Source organism: Crocuta crocuta, unplaced genomic scaffold (assembly GCF_008692635.1).
Source record: "Crocuta crocuta isolate KB4526 unplaced genomic scaffold, BGI_CrCroc_1.0 scaffold168, whole genome shotgun sequence".
Taxonomy (NCBI): domain Eukaryota; kingdom Metazoa; phylum Chordata; class Mammalia; order Carnivora; family Hyaenidae; genus Crocuta; species Crocuta crocuta.
Window position 1 is genome coordinate 261,028 of NW_027532591.1, and position 22,229 is coordinate 283,256.

The 22,229-nt window shown below is 51.8% G+C and overlaps 1 protein-coding gene and 1 long non-coding RNA gene across 2 annotated transcripts; one reads left to right on the forward strand and one right to left on the reverse strand.

Annotated features, from left to right (window-relative positions):
* Window positions 1–708: 708 nt before the first annotated feature.
* On the reverse strand, window positions 709–16,161 carry LOC144244420 (uncharacterized). The gene is made up of 3 exons (XR_013338938.1): window positions 15,345–16,161; window positions 4,834–5,114; window positions 709–1,480 (listed from the first exon to the last, which is right to left on the reverse strand). It is a non-coding gene; the product is annotated as an uncharacterized LOC144244420 (long non-coding RNA).
* A 119-nt stretch (window positions 16,162–16,280) lies between these two features.
* FOXD2 (forkhead box D2) lies at window positions 16,281–17,023 on the forward strand (the record flags this gene model as incomplete). Its single annotated transcript, XM_077779783.1, has 1 exon — window positions 16,281–17,023. A coding segment is annotated over one exon (618 nt), but the record flags the coding sequence as incomplete, so codon positions are not given.
* Window positions 17,024–22,229: the final 5,206 nt, after the last annotated feature.

Below are 22,229 nucleotides of genomic sequence, written 5' to 3' on the forward strand. Positions count from 1 at the left end.
TGGAGCCCAGCAGGTAGCAAAGATCCAGCCGGTCTGTTCTCTAAGGAGCAGAGCTCCACAAACATCAAAATATAAACTTTCTTGTGTTTCAAATCATGTTACAGCCCCTCCTTCTGCCTCAGAGCACTCAATAAAATCTTTCCAAATCCAAGACCTTTCCAGGGAAGGGGAGAACCCTTCTCAGTCTGTGGAAACCGGGAAGTACCTCGTGAGCTCTGATTTCCATTCTTGCCACCGGCCTGCAGTTCTCTGCCTTGGAACCCTGGGATCTTGGAACTCTGAGGACAATTGGGAAATGTCTGTACAGGAATACTAGAAAGGTTACTGCTAAACTGGAAAATCAGAGAGATTTGTTTTTAATGCCTCTTTAATTTTCCTTTACTCAACAGTGCCGAAGGCCTGCTATGTGCCGGGCCCTGTGTTGGGCTCTGAGACCAGAACAGAATCAGATTTGAGACTGCTTATGCCCTCACAGAATACGCTAAATGTCATAGATGCCCTAAGTATTTTGACACTTTGGTAGATGTTGAACAAACAAAAACAAAAGCCCTAATTCAACTCTTGCCTTTAAAAGCACCAATCACTTATCTAGAAGTAAGATTACATTTGGAGAAAATAATCTGAAGAGAGCCTTTAGGAACCTTAAGTAAATACTCCCCCTTTCATTCTTGTAGAAAACTAGAAGTCACCATTAATCTGAAGACACAGTTTTGAGACTTAATTTTTGTTTTTATTAAACTGAAACAAGCATATAATCTAACAAGTCAAACCGCAAAGGCCTGGGAAAGCGGCTTGCCTACTCTCAGGATCCCTGTTTTGTTCCCTAGAAGCATCTACTTTGAATTCCTATTTGTCTCTTTTGGAATATACTTCCACATTTCTGTTTTCTTCAAACAGTAATGATTAACTTCCTATTACAATAATTGCCTACCTCTAAAATCGTTATTTCTTTCCATCCCTGCCCAAACCATCAGCTTTTAGCATTTACATTTTATTACTATATATTGTTTTTCAGATAAGCTGGTAGTGCACCATGACTACAGTTTTTTTGTTTTGTTTTGTTTTTTGGTGCAACTTCTAACTTTTCCTGGAGTCAATGCCTTATTTTTTTCACTTGCCTAGCTTTTTTTGTCCCTATGGCTGAATCTTCCTGTATCTTCCAAAGTCAGTGGGGTATGCTTTTTCACAAGGTCTCACTTATCAGGAAATCTGTCATTGCTTTTGCTGGTTGTATTCTTCTTTTCCTGGGAGCATTTCTCCTAGAATTCTGTCTTCCAGACCCAGTCTGAGCTGATTGCTCTCCATGCCTGCTGCACAGATATGGACCTGAAATTTCCCATCAGTGTAATCCTTGGGATTCCTTGGAATCCCTCCATTTCTATCCGGGGCTGACTTCTCTGCTTTCTGGATTCCACATCTTTTTTTCTTGGCTTATTTCTTTGTTTCAGTTGAGGTAAATTGTCAAGGAAATTTTGCACATCTGAAATTAAGATAATTATTTTAGTATGGGAAGCTAACTGTGAACTTTGACAATGAAAAGGTTGGGTCAAAGCTCTATCTGTGCAGACTTTTATTTGGGGGGGAGTTGAGGAAGACGGGAAAGGGAAATTGTTTTATGGGTTCAGCATGCACTATGAATGGGGAAGCTGGGAAGGTGGCTCAATGCTATGGAAATTAGGGGTGCCTGTTTTGGCAGGAAGATAAGGCAGGGGACAGTTCTGAGCTCCTATAGGAATATATAGGTGAGCTGAGGGGTCTGCTTCCTAACCTGGGGGACTTGGAACACTGGATGGATGGCTTTGGGCCCCAGATGGTGCTGAGCTGGTTAGAAGGTCTGTTGGACCCAGTTCAAGAAAGTGGCCAACATCACCCTGGAATGGTGAAAACTGGGTACTTAGGAAAATGACATCCTTGAAGGGACATAGGTAAGCAGATCAACAGAAAGCCTCCTTCGTGTGACTTTTAGGGCCATGGGCTTCACTTGGGAAGGCAGAGGGAAAAATGCACAACATGGACAAGCCTCTACTGTCAGTGACTAGATTGATTTTTAAGCTCATGTGAAGAACCTCTTTGGGAGATCTGAAAGTATGAGGTTGGGGGAGGATTTGCAAGATACAGGAGGCTAAAGTGGTCTTCTTTTAAACAAAACATTTCTGTGGATCCCCAGTATTGACCTTAACTTTTTTTTAAAAGTTTATTTATTTATTTTGAGAGGGAGAGAAGGAGAGAGGGAGAGAGAGGGAGAGAGGGAGAGGGAGGGCATAAGCAAACGGGAGAGGGGCAGAGAGAGAGAGGGAGAGAGGGAGAGAGAGAGTCCCAAGCAGCCTTCCCTGCTCTCAGTGCAGAGTCCATCTTGGGGCTTGGTCCCACAAATTAGAAGATCATGACATGAGCTGAAATCAAGAGCCGGATGTTCAACTGACTGGGCCACCCAGGCACCTCGACCTTAACTTTTTATTATAATGTCATTTAGTATGTGCAGATATAAAATCCTTAGACTTGTATCTTGTATGCAACTATAAAACACAAATTGAATTCACAAATTGAATTCAAACAGAGCTACAAAATAGAAATTCATTTTCATAACATTAAGGAAATGTAAGAGAAGATATTGTTTTGCTGAAACTAAATAAATTACTTGCACCATAATCATGGCCTTGACTGCTCCATTACGGTCTTTTGGGTTTGGTGTGCCTTGAGCTACGATGACTAAATCCATCCGCCATCATCTTCTTTTGAATGAAATATAAGCATTCCTTCATATAGCAGGCCATGCCACCAGCTGGCCCAAACAGGATTTACTTATAAAGTCTATATTATTTTTTGCCTCATCTCAAGATTAAAGTAGTACTACTTGGGGTCCCTGGGTGGCTCAGTTGGTCAAGTGTCTGACTTTTGATTTCTGCTCAGGTCATGATCTCACAATGTGTGAGATCAAGCCCCGCATCAGGCTCCATGCTGACAGTGCAGAGCCTGCTTGGGATTCTCTCTCTCTCCCTCTCTCTCTCTGCGCCTCCCCACTCATGCACGCACACACACACACACATACACACTCTCTCTCTCTCTCTCAAAATAAGTAAACATTAAAAAAATAAAATAGTACTACTTGACAACAAATGTAAATGAACACTCTAAATATCAGGTCTCTGATATTTATATCAGGAGGTCATGTAAATGGTCAATTATATGCTTATATAAATGTGTTTATGTGAATGTGAGATGAAAACACACATTCAAAAATGGTCATAAATTCCTACATGTATAAGAATATGTTCTTGGGCCACATTTTGAATTAAGCCCTTGAAAATTAAAAATGCTTATCTAGGGGCACCTGTGTGGCTCAGTTGGTTGAGCATCCAACTTCAGCTCAGGTCATGATCTTGCACTTCATGAGTTCAAGCCCCATATTGGGCTCTGTGCTGACAGCTCAGGGCCTGGAGCCTGCTTTGGCTTCTGTGTTTCCCTCTCTCTCTTCCCCTCGCCCACTCATGCTCTGTTGCTCTTTCAAATATAAATAAACGTTAAAAAAATGCTTATCTAAATAACTCTCAGGTTAGAGGAAAATTATATAAATTAATGAAGATGAAAACAGTACATATTAATCCATAGGATATAGTCAAACCTGTGCTCAGAGGAAATTTCATAGCCCTAAATATCGATTAGAGAAGATCTGGGGTGGGGTGCGGTGGGGAGACCAATGAAAAGGCTACTGCAGTATCCAGGCAGAGAAGGATGGTAGCTTGGTGGAGGCAGCAGTGGCAATGGAGGGAAACAGGTATACAAAGGTATAGATATGATCAACCATTTGGCTGAATCTTTTTATTCCACAGAGGTTACAAACGTTTCCATTTAATCGTAGCCTCATGCCAACCCTGAAAGCTCGGGGTGGTCATTTGACTGGTACACAACCTGGTCTGGCTTGACTGATTTAAGGAGTGACTAATCTCAACAAACCGATTAGTACAGAAGAAATGGAAAACACTGTCAGAAGCTGTTCCTCCATTGCTCCCACAGACAGCACCTAGACTAGCTGATTTTACCCATGAATTCTGTCAAACTATTAAGGAACCTATTTTATATAAATTATTTAAATTTAAATTAAATTTAAAATTAAATTTAAATAATTATTTTAAAATTAATTAATATATTTAATAAAATAAAATTTATTATATATAAACCTAGTTTATATAAATTGTTCTAGAACACCGAAGAAACCGAAGTCATTCCAATTCTATTTAATTACATTGTCAAAGCCTGATAAAGAAGGGGTGAGAATGCAAAATATAGCCATTCTCGCATCTGAAAGCAGATGCAGAGTCCCTCAATGAAATATCAGCAAGTTGAATCTAGTAGTGTATTACAAAAAAATGCATGATCAAGCACAGTTTATTCCTGGAACACAGGGTGACATTATTAGAATTATCAGAGCCAACTTACAGGATATGAAATTGGGGCTCATAAAGGTTAAGTGACTCACCCGGGTCAAGCTGCAAAGTCACTGACTTAGAACTTGACTCTAGGTGCACCTGACTCCAAAGTCATTCTCTGACTCTGAGGAAGAGGCAAGTGGAGGTGGAAACTTGGCTCAAAAGCCCCCCAAAATCCCTCCATTCATCCTGTTTTCTGCCCCGCCCCTCTATGGTCCTAATTTTGAAAGGTACCTTCCAAGGCAAATGACGAGTTTTAGGCTCCTTTTTCTTTCTGTTTTCTACTTCCTTCCCTTCTGAGCTCCCTTCTCTCTGACTCCTTTCCCTGTACTCCAGTCCTCCCTCCCTCTCCCCTTATCAATTTGGTGGAGACAAGAGCGCCACCTATTGGCCACCTTTTATGTACCTGATTTGAGCAGGAAACCTGGGGAAGGAAGCCAGGATCCATCTGGATGCTATTTTGGGCTGGGAGGGGCTTCTGGTGGCTGAAAGTCACTTGCTCCAGTGGGGAACCCAGTTGCTTAGCGTGGAAGAGGAAATCTTGCTGCAGTTACCACCTCTCCTGGAAAGTGCTCCCAGGTCTCCCGTCCTCCTCCGTTCTTGGCAGCTCTTGGTAGCTGCCCCATTGTAGGGGGGCTTGGAATGGGGTTGTGATGGGCAGTCCCAGCTGCCAAGAGCTGATCTGCTCTGTGAGGGGGAAAAAGAGGAAAGCGTGCTGAGGTCTGGAAATCTGAGGTCTGGTCAAGCACTTAGGCACGCCCTTTCTATTCTCTGTCCTTCACAGTGACTCTCAATGCTCTCTAAGTCCCATGATTGTGTTCTCCTCCCCAGCTGAGGACTCACATGAATCAGACACTGTCCCTGCTCAGAGGTGTCACATACAGGTGGGAGACAATATAGTGTGCAGTGTGCTGACAAGATGTGGGGGCTTGTAGGTCACCTTGGTCACTCACCAGTTAGAGCCTCTGCCTTGAGCTCAGCCTCAGTCTCTGAAAAAGGGAGAATGTTCCCTGCCCTCTCTGCCAGGGTGCGATGGGTTTTCTAACTGCTAAGGCCATTGTGATGGTGGGTGAGGATATTCTACCCTGTCTCCCTCATTGGGCAGCTTCACCAGGCTGGGCTCTGGGCTGAGATCCTCCTTTTCTTGAGGCTGGGCTTGAGGTTTGGGCAGTGAAGGAAAAGTAGAGACAAGAGGGTTCCACCCTTGAGCATCAGACTGGCTCCCTAAATTGTGTAGGGGCTGGGGCTTGGCGGGCTTCTTCAAGACTTCAAGGAAGTCTTCCTGGAGGAGGTGAGCTCTGGTTTGGGGTCTTGAAGGAAAAGAGAAGGTCTGCTATTCCGGTTTCTATAAAACCCCCTTTCCTCCATCCTAATCCCTGTCTGGCCTGGCAGACTGAAAAAGTCTGACTACTTCCAAAGCAATTTAGGTGGGACCAAGACAGGAGGCAGAGACAGAGGGATGGGAAGAGAAGAGCAAAGGGTAAGGTAGAAAGTTTGGGGTCCTAGCGAACAGACTCACCTACTTCCCTACCTGATGGGCGACAGGCCAGCGCCCGCAGGCATCCACTAGATCTGGCTTCTGTGTTCCTGTCTTCAACATTAGCCACCAACTATATTTTCAGGTTGGGGCCCACAGAAAGTGTTTAGCACATAGTTACAGTTTTTTTTTACTCACGCGTTCTACACACTTAGCCTTATTCATTAGGATGACTCCATTGTTTGCTTTAAAGTATTTATTCAATTGTCAAATAGGCTATAAATTTACTTGGCTTTAAAATAATAAAAAAAAGTATTCAGCGAAAAGCCTCTCTTCCATTTTTGTTTGCCATTTATTTGCCCCAACAGATAATGTTATTAGTTTTTTATTCATTGTCCTAGATATTTTTGTTGTATATACAAACCAAAACAAATATACATTATTTTCTCCTTGGAAAAACAAAATTGGAAGCATAATGTTTACACTCTTAAGTATCTTGAATTTTTTTCACTCAATATCTTGGGCTCTTTCCAGATCAATAGATACAGAACTTCTGTATTCTATTTGACACACCATACTATTTCCTCATATAGATGTGCCATTATTTGTCCCCCATCAATGGACATTTACATTGTTTCCAAGCTTTCAGCATTCCCAAACCAGCTGCAATGAGGCCTTGTACATATATCATGCGTGCGGGTGTACTTAACAGGAAAAAATTCTGGAAATGCATCTCCATGCAGTCCTTGTCAGGACACCGAGCTCCCTGTGGCCACACTGGCTCTTCTGGCAACTGTCCACTTTTATTTCTCAAAGGGACCCTTGGTGACCATGGTCAGAATTCCACTTTCTTAAACCTCACTGCCCTCTCCCCAGTGACCTTCCCAACAGAATCTCTCACTAGGGCCCTCACTACATGTTTTGGGGTCTGAATCTGGGAAGCCTGGGCACTTGTCACCTCCACCCTGGGGGATGGGGGTCTGTGTGTTGGCCATCAATCTGTCTAGAGTAATAGGCTCCTTTTTCCCTTCCAGTCCCCAAACCCTGGGCATGAGTGGCAGGTGTATGAAGCTCGCTCTTTGGACCTCCATTGATCAGGCCTCCCCCCCTCCTGCCAATGCTGCCATCTCCCTTCTCTGCCATCCCCCATCTCCACTTGTGATTCCCTTCTTCTCATCACAGGGCAATATTCCTCTCTGGCCTTGGCTCTCCCATTTCATTGGGAGCGGCCCCAGCTTTGTGGGAGAAGTGGATGAGGGAGGAGCCGGCAGCAGGCCTCCTGTGAGAGGCATGCATGGGAGTCAGGGGGAGCCCTCAGCAGCCTGGGAGTGTCTGGGTTGGCCCAGACCTGTGATGTCAGTTCATGTAGCAGACGGCACTCTTCTGGCTGACCTAGGCCAGGAAGAGCAGGAGCCTGGGCAGGTCAAGGCCATGCAGAAGTAGGGTGATTATTATTGCTGTGGATGGCAGTCACTCACAGTTGGAACTGTACATAAGGCATGGCCTTTAAGAGCGCTGATTCTTGATCCAGACTGTTTAAAAAAGGGGATTCACTTCTTACATGTCAGATAAGGGAACAGAGGACCTGGGAGGGGCAGGGACATGTTTGAGATTATACAGGCAGGCGATGCAGGGATGGGAGTAGATCTCAGCCCACCACCCCAGGCTCCACTGCTTCTCTCGTCACAAGAACATATCAGGGGGAGGTGCATTCTGCTAGAAGCCTGGAGCAAGCATCCTCAAAACTGTCAAGGTTGGAGAGGCCAGCAAGGATCCGCACGGAGGCATTCTGACCCATAGTTGGCTCTAGGTAGAGTACTAGGGGTCAGGAGTCCCTGTGGGTGGCATTCTAGGGACTTGACTTGGTTTCTGTCTCCAACCCAGCTATCTGGATCCTTCACAAATGAGGAAACTGGGGCTTTGGAAGGTTATTTGCTGGAGACAAGTATGTGGTGGGGGCATAGTTTGAACCCATCTCTAAGACTTGTAGTCTGTCTGTTGTGTCTCGATGCCTCTAAGATCCCTATCCACTGAAGGGCGCCTGGGTGGCTCAGTCTGATAAGTGTCTGACTCTTGATGTCAGCTCAGGTCATGATCTTATGGTTTGTGTGACCAGTGTTGGGCTCTGCACTAACAGCTCAAAGCCTGCTCTGGATCCTCTCTCTCCTCTCTCTCTGCTCTTCCCTGGCTCATGCTAGTGCTTGCGCTCTCTTTCTCTATCTCTCAAAATAAATAAATAAACTAAAAAAAATTCCTATCTAGTGATTACCCAGCCTCTGCTCACACATTTCTAGTGATGGGAGCTCACCACCATCAACATAGCCTATCGCACCTCTGAGGGACAGCTCTATTGGAATGCTTTCCTTTCATGGCGTCATGGATATTGAGTCTCCTGACAACCTTCAGGCTCCCTTTTGCCTAGGTCTCTGGGCTCCAGGTCAACCCCTGGAGATTTGAAGATGAGGGCTGTGCCAACCCTGAGCCCTTTATTCTCCAGGCTAATGACCCTAGACTGGTCCTTTGTGTCTTTGGGCACCCATCCCCTCCTGCATTAATTAGGGTTAACTTCAGTTGTAACAGAATCCTCTCCGCCCCCAAAGAAAATTCCACAAAGGTGGCTTAACCGATATTGAAATGTGTTTTCTTTTCACATAAGCCTGTGCAGGTGGTTCAGGGTGGTATAGCACCTCAAAGGTTTCAGGGACCCACAATTCTTCTCTCTTGTGACTCTGCTGTTGGTGAAGTTCAACTCAAACTAGCAGAACTTCATTTAACTTAGTTTAAGAAAAGGGAGAATATCTTTAGAATGTCTGGAAAGTCTAATAAGAGTTCTAGTTTCACAAAGAGCAAGGGGATTCAGCACTGCTGTTAAGCTGTCTCTCTCTTTAGGCTGTTTCCCTCTGTGTACAGGCTTCAGTGTCAAACAGCATTGTCCATGTGACCTTCTGGTATGAAAGGAGATGCATCCCTCCTGAAATCCCAGAATCCATATACTCCAGAGCCCCAGAATCGATATAGCCTGCAGTCCCAGAGTCCATTTATCAAATCTTGTCAAAGGAGAGATGGGCTCGGCTTAGAGCACTTACTCCTGCCTAGACCAGCCACTGGGCCTTGGATCATGCTGGGTTGCCTGTTTGCTCTTCGAGGTAAGTGTGAGGGACACAGAGATTGGACAGTCCCATCAGGACCATGTGGACTATGGGACGGGAAGCTTTACCCAGCAGATAGCTGGGACACCCGAAAACTGTAAATGTGCTCAGTGCATCATGGTAAGAGATGGAAGTTTGTCTTATAGGCAGTGGGGAGCCCCTGGAAGATTGTGGCAGGATTTGGCTGGTTCTAGTGGTCACAACCATTTTAAAAGAAGGAAACTGAGGCAGAGAACACAAGAGAGAAATCCAGTAAGTGCTGGGGCCAGGGACCATGGAAAAACTCTCTCACAGGGGGACATGGTCTCTCTTCAGTGGGGACTGATGGAGGAGAAAGTCTATCTTCAGAGAAAACATATTTCCACTGAGGATGTCAGCTATCTTTCTGGGGAGTCCCGGAGAAGAGGGAGAAATATGTCACACCATTGATTCATTCACCCGTTCAGTCCTGTATCCACATGTCTAACATTCACTGAATACCTACTATGTGTTGGGTTTTGTTCCTGGCAGGAGGCAGAGTGATTGAGAATGATAAGGAGCATTTAATGAGCTCTTACAAAGTTTCAGGTACTGGGCTGAGTGCTTTAGATGCATTATCTCATTTGATGCTCACAACAACTCGATGAGGTGGGTACAGTTATCATCCCCACTTTGTAGAGGAGGAAGAATGAGGATGCACCACAGAACGTTCTCAAGGAGCTCACAGTCTACAGAGGGCGACAGACCGGAAAACCAATCATGACAATGGAGGGAGTTAAGTGCTTTGGGGGCACACAGGCAGGAGCCCCTCAGAGCCTGGCCAGTGTGAGATGTTGTCAGGGGAAGCATTGCATAAAGCCTGATGTTTGAAATGGGCAGAGGGTTAGGAGGACTGAGCCAGGAAGGAGTGAGTGGAGTGCAAAGGTACAGAGGTGAGAAAGGGAGTGCAGTTGTGAGTGGAGTGCAGGGGTTACAGGGGAGGCTGGACAAGCAGGCAGGGGCCAGGCCACCTGGTAACCTGTGCAAATGAGCAGATTTGGGGCAGACATCACTGGGGCCTCATGGAATTGCATGAAAATCACCTTCCTAGCTTCTCCTTTAACTTTCTAATTGCAAGCACCAGAAGGCCTCCGACTGGGGCTCTGAGGTCTCAGCAGCACCCCCTGGGTGTGTATTAGCAGCAGGGGTTTCGCATCCTGGGTCTCCCCTCCCAGGACAGAGAGGAGCGTGGTATTCGCCTGAATTGAGGCTGTGCTCAGCCTCCAGTCCACCCATCTCCTGATGTAGGACACTTAGCCAACCCCTGAAATGTATTAGAATCCTTCAGAGTAGCTCCATGTGGGCTGGGGTTGAGGAAAGGAAGAGTCTGACTTTCCAGGGAAACTGCTCTCACTTTCCTCCTTCCTGCCCCACCCTGGAGTAGTGACCACCCCACACCCCATTCCAGCCTGTGATTCCCCTCTCCTGTGTCAAAACTCCCCCAACCAGGCCTCACCCCTCAACATAAGCCCTTCCCCACATCCAGATGAAATGGTTGAAACGGCTTGGCTTGGGAAATGAGAGGTTAGGGATCTAGTTCCGCCTCTGCTACCAATTTGCTGTGTGACCTTGGGCAAGTCAGCCCTCCCTCTGGGTCTCAATTTCCCCCTCTGGGAAACGAACTTTGAAATCTTACAGTCCAATTTGGGGATAAACGACTTCAGTCTTTATTTACTGGAGGGAAAGAAAAACAGCACACCCAGTATGTAATGCAAAGGGTGGGTGGAGTATATGGATTAACGGTCTTTTGGGGAAGGGCGAGGCAGGAAGCAGTTCGGCTGTACAGCGCGGTGTGCGAAGGCTGGAGTCAAGGGTACAGCTTTCAGTTCTGAGCTCAGAGCAGGAAGACGGCAAGATGCTTTGGGCTCTCGAGAAGGCTTCCTTCTCCAGGAAGCGGGATTTGAGCAAGGATTTGAGTACCGATTGGGAAGGGACGCAAGCATGCGCAAAGAGGAGTCCTGAGGTTATGAGGCCCTGGATGACTTTGCCAAAGGGGTGGGGCGGAGAAAGGGCGCTTTGGTCCCAGACCCGGTCGTCTAGTTCCTGACTCTCTGCGTGGACGCGCCGCTCCTCCAGAGGTCGCTGTTCCCCAGGAATCGGTCACCTGCATCTACGGGGCGAGGCCGAGACGCCCTCTGGTCTCCTCGCTCTGCTTCTGTGGGGCTGACGCGGCTCGGCACGGGCTCCGGAGCCGTCAGGCAACCGGCTTATGTCTCCAACCGCGCAGGGACTTACGGTCTCACCAGCTACCCTGCTTGGGTCTCCGAAAGGCTAAAGGCGACGGCAGGTGTGCATTGGTCACCTGGTTGGGACGGCTGGGCCCCCTCCTCCCTTCCCTCCTGTCTCGCCCCACTTTAGGGCTACGGAATTGCGTCGGGCCCGAGGTCTTGCTGCTCCAGCGGGCGACCTGCGATGGGAGGCTTCTAGCCTCCCTGGCTCTCCGCAGGGCCGTGCTCGCACGCTCTCCTCTCTGGCCCGGCCTTGTCCCAAACACGCACCCAGGTCTGCACCCACACATCCTCCTTCCCCGCCAGGGTCACGCGGTGGGACCGGAGTGGGTTCGCAACCCCGACCAGGTCGCGCCGCTTCGGGCTCTGGGGCAGAGCTGCGGGCCTGGATGGCGAGGCTTCCACCGCAGAGCGCAGTCCCAGTAATCGTGCGGATGGCGGGGAGCACTCGGGACAGGCGCCAGAGATACACAGAGCCGCCGCCGTCCTGAGGGCGCACACAGGCGCACAGAGAAACAGACCCTCGGACCCAGAAACCCAGGACGCACTTAGACAGTAGGGGCACTTACCCCTGAGGCTGACGCTCCGACACACCTGGAAGTGTCCCTGCCCCCAGCTCGGCTGTCTCCCCACCAAGCGGGAGCCTGTGAAGCCAGAGCCCCAGGTCCGGCGGCTACGGAGCCGCGCTGCTTTCACCCTCGCCTGGGCCCGCAACCCTCTTCCCACGAACCAGACTCGACCGGCTCCGCAGCTCGCCCAGGTCTCCGCCGCCGCCGCGCAGTGCTGGGGCCGTAGAGGGCTCAAGGGTGCCCCCCACTACGAAGTCCCAGGATTGAGGCGCTGGGGGGCGACCGTGGTCAAGCAGGGTGAAAGGAGAGACAGACATTTCCTCCGAGAGGTGGAGGGTACGCGGAGATGTGGGCAACAGTGGGCGGGCAGGTGGTCCGCGGGGGCGAAGGCGCACACGCTGGGAGCTCTGCATTTCCGTGCAAGCCGTGGGTCGGGCCTCTCCGTGAACTCTGACCCGGAGCCCCGCCGCCTGAGGTTCGTCCCTGCAGGTCTCCGGGGCCGGAGCCTCCCGCCCGGGCCCGGGAAACCAATCGCTCAGGAGCTGGGGGACATGGGGCGGAGGAATAGATCCGGAGACGGCCGGGCTTCGGCCAAACAACTGTCTCGCCCCAGAGCCGTCGCGGGATGGAGGAGCGGGAAGTGCGGGCGGCTGCGCAGGCTCTGCCCTAGGCTGGCAAGGTTTGTGAATACGATTAGAGAAGAGTGCGGACGGGGTGTCCCCCTCTCCGGATCAGGCCAAGCTCGGCTCGCAGAACTCACAAGGAGGCAAGGCCGCGTGAGGTCGGGCCTTGCAGCGTCCCGGCCTCTTGCTAGCTGCGCGCCTCTCTTCACCACCACTTTCGGGATGACTGCATCGTATTCTCATAACCATCTCATAGCTCTTGTTTTCCCCTAGTAGAGAACAGCGCGGCTACAGCGACCACGAGAAGGCAAGGGAGGAGCCATATACGGAGGGAGGGACGGCCACCGAGAGCTAGCAACACATCACAATAAACATGCAACAACTCCCCGCTTGTCTAAACGCTCCGGAGTGGATCCTCCCGTTTCCCTGTCCAGCCCCCACTCCCCGAAACGGGCGCCCCCAAACGCCTCCTTCCAGTTGTTTCTTGGCTGCTCAAGGGAGGTGGCCAAACAGTAAGGCAGAGGAAGGAGGCCGCAGGACCCTACTTGTGACACTGTAACCAAGACCCACAGAGCCTGTTGCCTCCTGTTTCTTGAAGGCTTCAAGCATGGGGGCTGAAGGTTTTCCCTGGAGGAAGTGACAGACTCACCCCAGATGGCGAATGCCACTGGAAGACACAGAAGAGGCCGAGCCCATAGTGGGAAAGCCAGTGCCAGGGCACAAGTGCAGAAAACGGAATGCATGCCGTATGTGCTGCCACCCTTCTCCCAGCCCCCAGCTCACGTACTCCTGGCATTGTTCAAGACAAAGTGGCCCTTCTAGATTTATGTTAGAACCTTGGGAGGGATGAGAGACTCCCAGAAACAGCCCTCCCCAGGCAAGAGTGGAGCTTGGTCAGGGGCTAAGCAGACCTATCTGGATAAGTAAAGGAGCTCTGGCCTGAGAGTCTTGACACTTGGGTCCAAGCCAAGCCTGGGAGTAGGATGAGGGGCTTTAAAAGCCTGGCAAAGTCACATGATCTCCCGAGCCTGTTTCCACTTCTGTAAAGGTGTATGTGGTTTTGAAGGGTCCGGATGATTCCTTAAGATCATGTTCCACCACCACACTGCAGAATAGGGGCTAGGCACCCAGCATCCCTTTTCCCTACCCTAGGGCTCAGCAGCGTACTGCACACGGCTGAGCCACGCCGAGGCTGGGGTGGCAGCTGCAGCTGCCCATACAGTTTTGCCTGGAACATCGGAACCCAGGATACCCGGACAGCACATGCCTCAGCCGGTCTTCCCCTGAAGCTGGGCAGGAGGGCTGGAGCCTGGAGACCCTGAGAGTGCTAGTAAGGAAGGGAGTTACTGATTCATGCCTGCCACTTTAGAAATGAGGACATTCTGATGGTGAGATGTAGTAAGATGATGCCAATGTTGGTTTTCTATTTCCTTAGATACTGGCAGAGAGAGCTGGGCTGCAGCTGATACTGGTACACAGTGTGGGGTATCTGTGAGTGTGAGAGAGTCTCCATGAAGTAAAACGGAAGCTTAGGTATGTGTAGGGTTGCCAGATAAAATAAATCTGCTAAATCCAGCAACCCTAGGTATGTGAGCTTATTTGGGCTGATGCAAAAAATTTCTTCCCAAAGCCCCTCCATCTTATTTTTCCTTTTTTCCCCCTGGAGGGCCTTATCTTTTAGAGAATTCCAATCCCCCGGGCCTCTAGTCCCTGCCCAATATCTTGTCCCTGGTTGGAGACTGGCCCTCTTCTCTTCTTAGCCGGGAGTCTGTGTATGCACACCCAGCACACTAGCTGGGTCCCCTCAGTCTGAGGGGTGTGGGTGTGGGAGGGACAGGAGGACTTTCTCTCCCAGGATCAGAGCAGCCAGACCTGCTTCCTCTCGCCTCTGCTCTTAGCCAGATGGCGTGGGAGGATGGAGACCTCTATCATGAAGATTAAGTGACAAGCACCCAGCCCTGCTCTATCTTGTAGGAGCCTAGGTGAGTCCCTTCCTCCTTTTGGGCGTCTGTTGCCCCACCCGTGGATTGGGAGAGTTAGATTTACACGAGATTATTCCATAGACTGGAGACTGTTAGATAAGAGAGAGAATGTATCCCCTCTCATATCAACTGTGCTCAGATACAGCCTGCAGGGGCTGCAGCCCCCACCCTGCTCCCAGCACTTATCTAAAGGGGACCTTTCAGTACAGTGACCCTAGAGGCTTAGATAACCCGGTTATCCCAGCAGGGGTAACCCAGTCAGGGGCTAGACCAGAGCTTGGATCAGGGTGGGAGACTACAGCACTTCCACCCGCTTTCTCTCTCCCCAAGAGTCTGCAAAGTGCTCTCGATACCCTCTTCATAAGTAGCCTAGAATGATACAACTATTTTAAGGTATGAGCATGAAGGGGTGCTTTTTAAAGCTCATTTTTATAGAGATACAAACAACACAAAGAGTTCAAGAAATTTACCCAAGGTGACAGAACTGGTAAATAATCAAAGCCTGGACCACAATCCCAGCAGCCTAATTTCAGGGTCCCTGCTCTTAACTACTAGGCAAAGGAGGAAACTGAGGCTGGGCAGGGGAAGTAGCCTGCTGATTGTCATGCAGCCTTGTGACGGCTGAGGGTGGCTGGGTCTCAGGCCTCGCGTGCCGGAGCTTTGACCACTGCGCGGCGCTGGCGGGGCAGCAGCAAGTCCATGCCGACGACCAGTGCCATCACCTCTGTCGCACCCCCCCCTCCCGCCTCCCGGGTTGAGCCGGGCCCAGTCTGAGCTGGAGCTACTGGTTGCTGGGTTCCTGGCACGGGGGAAAGGGGCTAAATGGGACGGGCAGAAACCCGGCTGGTGAGAAGAAGGGCACAGGACCAACCTTGTGTGCACAGGATCCTGAGATGAGGCAACGCTGGCCCAGGGCTGAGGTCAGGGTTCACTGAGGAAGGTCTCTGTGGGAGTCCTGCTGCTGGTCCGTAGAGCCTGCGGGTCCGGGGCCGGCCAGAAAGGGGGAGCAGCCCTGCAGTGCGACTAGGGGTGGGGGAAATCGAACGAGGGATTCTCGGACCCCTAGAGACCCCCAGACAAACGCAGGGTTTCCACTGGAAACGGAGGCAGAGATTCACTGAAGGCGAGAGACACAGAGTCACTGGGCCCAAGACAAACGGATACAGAGACGGAAAAGGGCGGAGTACAGGCAAACTCAGGGCGATGGCTCGGTCCGGGCTCCGGGAGGGCGGCCAGAGCGCCGCAGAGAAGCGTCGGGGAGAGCGCGACCGGCGGCGACGCGCTCCCGGGTCTTTCCGCACACACTCCCGCGTCCGGAGTCCCGGGGCGCGGAAAGACGACGTGTGGCGGGATCTCGGCCTTGGAAGGGAGGAGAGGGGCGCAGCCGGAATCTCTCACCTCTCCGATGCCGGAGGCTGAGAGCGCCAAGTTAGCTCCTCGCGATCACTCAACTGCGTCTCCCTTTGGGCCGGAAGCCGCTCGAGCTGCGGCGGGTCCCCCGCTGGCTGCTTAGGTCAGGGCGTCTCAGGCTCCCGCTCGAGCTCCAACCGCCCTTCGGTCTTGGCGGCCCCCGGGCGCAGCCTTGGGAAGATGATGGGTGGGGGCGCCGCTGCTTCTCCCGGCGGCGGTCGGCGCCCGCGCGAACCTTGACATCCAGGGTCTGAGCGCACTGAAGGCAGCGGCTCCGGAGAGCGNCTCTTCCGCCTTAGGCAGCCGCGAGGCGGGAGGGACTAATCCCCCTACCCCCCAGCCCGGGGAGGGGGGACCGGGGGCCGAGACCGGCCAGGGTCAGGGGAAGCCTCAGCTTCTTCCGCCCGCTCCCCGAGTGCAGGCGCCCTGCTGGGGCTCCCGGGGCAGCGGAGGGAGCAGCCAGGCTGGGGCTCNCGCCGCTGCTCCTCCACCCGGACCTCCGACGGCCTCGGTGTTCGCGGGCGCAGCCTCGGCCCCTGCGCCCGCCCCGAGCACGGGGTCAGGCCCTGGCTCCGCAGGCCTGCCCGCCTTCCTTGGCGCGGAGCTGGGCTGTGCCAAAGCCTTCTACCCTGCGTCGCTGAGCCCTCCCGCAGCCGGCACCGCGGCCGGTCTGTCCACCGCACTCCTGCGCCAGGGCCTCAAGACGGACGCGGGTGGTGGTGCGGGCGGCGGGGGCGCCGCGGCCGGCCAGAGGCCTTCCTTCTCTATAGACCACATCATGGGCCACGGTGGCGGCGGCGCAGCACCCCCGGGCGGAGGCGAGGGCTCCCCGGGATCGCCGTTCGCGGCGGCGGCGGGTCCTGGGGGTCAAGCCCAGGTCTTGGCCATGCTGACTGCCCCAGCCCTAGCTCCAGTGGCCGGCCACATCCGCCTCTCGCATCCCGGGGACGCGCTCCTGTCCTCAGGGCCCCCGTTTGGCAGCAAAATCGCCGGCCTCAGTGGCTGCCACTTCTGACCACGTCGAGCTCAGGGCCAGTGAGGCCCGCACTCGTCAGCCTCTCCCGGGAGCTCCTGCGGCCCCAGCGGAACTCAGGGAGTCTATTTATGAAGAGTCTCCAGACCTTGGGTCGGCGCGCGTGACTTGGCACTTCAGGCTCCATGCTCAGAATCTTGCCGATAGTTGGGGACGACGCGGGCTCCATCGCTCAGGNTGCGCCTCTCAGAGGCCCCGGAGGAATGCTTTCCTGGAGAGATGTCTGCCCAGGCCGTGCGGATTCCGCCAGAAACACCCAACTGCGCAGAGAGGGCTCCCTTTCTGCCTCTCCCTTACTCCTTCCCCAACTTTGAGGCCCTGCTTGTCCAATATTATAATTTAAAGACACCTATTATCCGCTTTGTGCTTAAAAGAAAATTTCAACTTTTTTTTCTTGCTGTTTTCCAAGAAGTTCATTTTTTCTGAAGCCTAAAGCAGTGTCTACACAGGCAAAGTTGGACGGAGAGGTTAAGAGAGGGGTCTCCACAATCCCTGCAGAAGCCCTGTACCCACTACACTGAGGAACATCCTCCGTCTTTTGTGTCGGGGCGCTTTTGAAGGAACTTTTCCCCTTTCCCATGGCCGGCGGGGTCCAGCCATCCAGGGCCAGCAGCCCTCACAGCATTCTGCTCTGTCCCAGGCCCTGGGATATTTATTGTAGCTAAAGGCAATGAGGTTGGGGTGGGAGAGGAGGGTCTGGGTCAAGAACTGGAGAGATGGGGGTGGGGTGGGCAAGGGCACATCCTGTGGCNAGGGGACATCCTGTGGCAGGGGGTCCTGTAATTATGTGTAAATATCTGTACAGCGGGCTGCTATCTGCGTTCTCTGTCCACTGGGTGTGCATTGATTTAGACTTCTCCACTGTGGGGAGACTCTGAAATCGTCTGCTGGTTTGTGTGGAAGAAAAGAAAAATCTGTCTCTCCTCTCCCCCCGCCCCCCACTTCCCCATTGGTGTCAGTTGAATAAAGGTATGTGAATTCAGCAGTCACCAGCTCTCTCTGCTTGCCTGCTCTCCCCTTTGCCAGTTGGGGCTCTCCCAGACCCCTAGCTCCTGGGCAGAGAGGGAGTGAGGAAAGGCCCTGGACAGCCCAGACAGGTAAAGGAGGGCTGGGGCTTATAGGATACAGGAGATATTGTGGCCTTGGCCTTTGGCTGTTAATGGGGCCAGGACTCTGGGAAGCCTGGGACCCCTCTAGCACTTTCATTTTCACTCTTGTCCTAAATGTCCACCTGGGGTTCTGCAGAAAGGTTTTGTTTCAAATGCACCTGGGGACTCTCATCTTTTCGTTTAGACTTTAGTGTGGCCTGGGCTTATTGGGTGCCTAGTGCTCATGGCCATTATACCCATGAAGCACAGTTTCCGTGAATATGTCTTGATGCATATTCTCTGCGCCTGTGTGTGTGGAGGCTTTCGTGGAGTTTGTGATTCCTGTTTGTGTTTCTGAGGGTCATCACATATCCTTGCTTATTGTCCTTTGGGCGGGGGAGGTGAGCTGTATTTTAGGATAGCTGTGTTTTTATTTCTCTGCAAGTTCATGAATGTGTCTGTTTGTGATTCTCTGTCACTGTCTTTTTTCTGAGTCCCTAAGAGGAGAGAGATTTGTCTTTAGCCACTAGTAGATTTGTCTTTGGATTACCCCTCACCCTCAGCACCGTGGACTGGTCAGAGTGAAAAGCTTTAACTGGAGACTATGGAACCCCTCTCTCCTCCAGCCTGCGAGAGTTAAAAGTGCACTATGAACCGAAGGAGAGAGTCAGTGCAGTCCTCTTACTCTGTGAAAGCAAACCTCCGAAACCTTAAGCCTTGCTCAGAGCCAGAACCTACTGCCAGAATGCAAAACCATCGGTCTGGCTGGACTTTTCCGTAAGTCCATTGAGCTGCCCAGCTTGCTGGGACTCCAGGTGGCCAGCCTTGCAAGCATGTTAGGCGAGAGGCGATGCTTTGGGGGAAACAAAGATGGTTAGTTAGCTCTTTCTCTGTACATTCAACGGAGGAAATAGAGAAGGAGAAATACAGAGGTGCACAAAGGGGCAGTTCAGCCTTCACAGAAAATAGATACATGCTGAGGGCGAGTGTTGGGCGACCGTGACAGAAAGAGGAAGACAGGGTCAGGGAGTCAGTTGTAGAGAACGTGAGAGGGCAAGCAGGAAGAAGCCCCAAAGACCTCTCGAGCCAGATTCCCGGGCATTAGCAACTGGAGGAAAGGAAGAGGAGGAGGTAGAGGACAGAGTGCCATATAGAAGGAGGGTCAGAACCAGGATCAGGGTAGGAAGACCACACCAGGGCTGAGGAACATTTGCTGAGACTCCTAAGTCTCTCAGCCCATTCCCCAGCAGAGGAGAGACAAGGTTGGCAGTGCGTGTAGTCAATGCAGCCTCTTCGCCAGAGGTGAGGTGCCTTCTCCATCGGGTGGAGAGACTGTGGGCGGGTGGGGAGGTAGAATGCAGTGGGCCACCTACCCATGGTTTTATCAAACAGCCCGCAAGAGTAAGGTTAGAGTCCGAGGTCAAAAGAGGGAAATGCCTGCTGATACTGGGATAATGGCTCTGGCTGGCTGCTTGGTTGACTTCTTGTTGCTGAGTTTGATTTCATTTCTTTTCAATGGAGACCGGTTGGACGTGACCATGTGTGTGTTTGTCCTCAATAAAGCATTTTGTAGCTTACATGATCTCATTTACCGTGCGTATGTCACTCCCAGATACTAGGTTGGAGCTGCAAGAAAAAGATGTATCAGTTGGTTTTTCCTCTTTAGAAGAGAAAAAATTAAGTCAGCCAGAATTCATATCTGATGGTGGATAGATAGATAACTGCCTCAACTGCTACTTCCAGGAGAAGCAAATCCTTCTGGACTCCACAGTGTGTGATTGTGAAAATAAGTGTGTGTGTGTGTGTGAATTCATCTGAGCATGTTGCTTGTTTCTATCTATATGTACATCAGAGGGTCCGTGGCAGGAAAAGGTAGAAATAAGAGGACTGGGGAAGAGTGAGATGCACCCTTCCAGGGGCTTCTAAGAAACTTGAGACCCCAGACCCAGTTTCCCCATGGGTCAAGAAGGCCAGATCTGGCTCAGATTATGGCTGAGGACGGGGGGCCAGAAAGAAGCCACAGATGCCCAACTAGCTTTGAAAAATACCAGAAAAAGAATTGCTGAGAGATCTGCACTACTGAAGGCAGGGGAGAAGGGAGGGTGTTTAGAATTGGGGTCCATTGGGTTGTGTGGGCCCCAGAACCTGTAAATTAGGAACTGGCAAGGACCTACCTGAGACCCAGCGAAGAGCAGGAAGAAGGAGGAGGGAATTGAAGATTTGTAAGGTAGAGCTCTCTGTTTTGTTCCTCCTAACCGACAGACCAGAGGGACTCTGTAAATGGCTCCTTACCACCCTGTGGGTGCAAAGGGTGGGTGTTCAGTGTAAGGTGGCTTACTTAGGAGATCAGCCTCTTGGGAGGAGAAAATAGGCCATCCCATCTGAAGCAGCTTCTGTGGGTTCCCTCCCAGTCGGGGTGGAGACAACCGAGCTTCGACCCCCGCAGGCCACAACAATCGGCGACAATAAGAAAATATCCAGGGCACACCTTCATCTCTCGAGGTGAGAAAAAAAATGCTAAGAAATCGGCCTGGGGTTCAGAGAGTGCTGTTGAGAGCGGGCAGTTTAAAGGGGAAGAAAATTGGCGAATTTCACTGGTCAATTTCACTTCATTTCGTTCAATTTCGTTCAATTTCATTCCTTTTCATCCGGCGCCGGGAGGCCCGAGGCCACAAGGAGGGGGAGGGGTCTTTCCGGACAGAATTTACCCCATCTTGCAGATTTACTTTCTACGGCTGAGAACAGCCTTGATGCTCAAACTTTGACATACGTCTTTCAGCCACGGCTAGGGGCAGGCATTTTATTTTAATTTATTGAAGGGCATTAGGTTTGGGCGATCGAGGCACATCGGTGAACCTCTCCCCGCTTCTCTCCTGCAGCCCAATTAAACTGGTTAATTCTTTTCACCGCCGATTCCTCCCCATCTTTCTTTTCTCCTGGGGCTCCCCGGACCACCCAGGAGCGGGAGTTGAGGTGGGGGCGGACACTTCCCCTCCATATCCAATTTGTTCTCGCCACAGCGGGCGCGTCTTCGTGGTTACAAAGCGCTTTTCCCCTGATGACTTTTTTCCCCTTTTCAAAAACACTTCTCTCTCTCCCCTTCAACTAGCAACCCTCCCCAGGCCAGGCCCACCCCTCCTCCCTCTCCGCTCGGGTTTATTTAAACTTCGCCTCCTCCAGAGCCGCCGTAGCGCGCACTTAATGAAGTTGAAGGCTCGGTGAGCCCGGGTGAAGAGGGTTTGGAATCCGTTGAAAGGGGCGTTTTTGTGACACTGATTGGGGCGGGGGTGGGGGCGGTCGCGGACCAGACAATGACGGATCAGGCGGGTTTTCCTTCGCATAGGGTCAGGCGAATAAAGGCGCCGACGCTGTTTAAACGAGGGACCCTGCAAGAGAAAAGGAGAAAAGATTTTGAGTGTGGAGCGTGCCTCGTAGGATTTCGAGCGGTTGGAGCAGGCAGCTCACGTAGGGTCTTTACGGACCGGATTCGGAATTGAATTCGTACCCTGCGCATCCAGCCACAGAGAAGAGAGGCGAGTTTGGGTTTGTGCCTAAATTATTACGATGCGTGGTTGCAAAGGTTGTCTAGGCTCAGGACTGGAGCTGTGTCCCGGAGGACCAGCCGGGATGAGGAGACCCAGCTCACGTTTGTCCTTGGGGCTGGCGCTCTGGGATTTATGGAGAAACGGCGAAAGGGAACTTGAGGTGGGCGAAGGTCGTGCAGGATAACTCAGCCTCCTAAGCGTTTCGTCCGCCAGGGTATTTGAGAGCAAAACAAACGTTCATCGGAGTTTTGGAGCGTGATTATTTTGTTCTTTAAGGTCGGCGTAGACGCGTACCAACCTAGAAAGCCGTAAGGAGGCTAGCGATTCCTAGCTCGAGTCGTCGGCAACGAATTCGTCGGCGAGCGAGTGGGCGCGGCGCCGCGCGGGGCGGAGCGGGCACCGCCTCCTTTCGTAGCGGCGCGAGCGGTGCGGCCCGAGGCTGCGGCGGGAGGCCGAGGGGCGTCGGGCCGCTGCGAAGCGGGGCGGTCTCCTCCCGCGCCTGCGCCCCCGCGGTGCACTGGGCGCCCCCCTCTTCGGGATTGTTTCCCCGCCGCGCTCGGCTCCTCGCGCCGAGTCGCGGGAATCCGCAAAGCGCTGTTTTCGTTCCACCCGGACTCAGAGCGGAAGTCGCTCGCCGTCTGCGTCTTCGCGTTTCTCCTCGCGGCGGGGGTCGGGGGCAG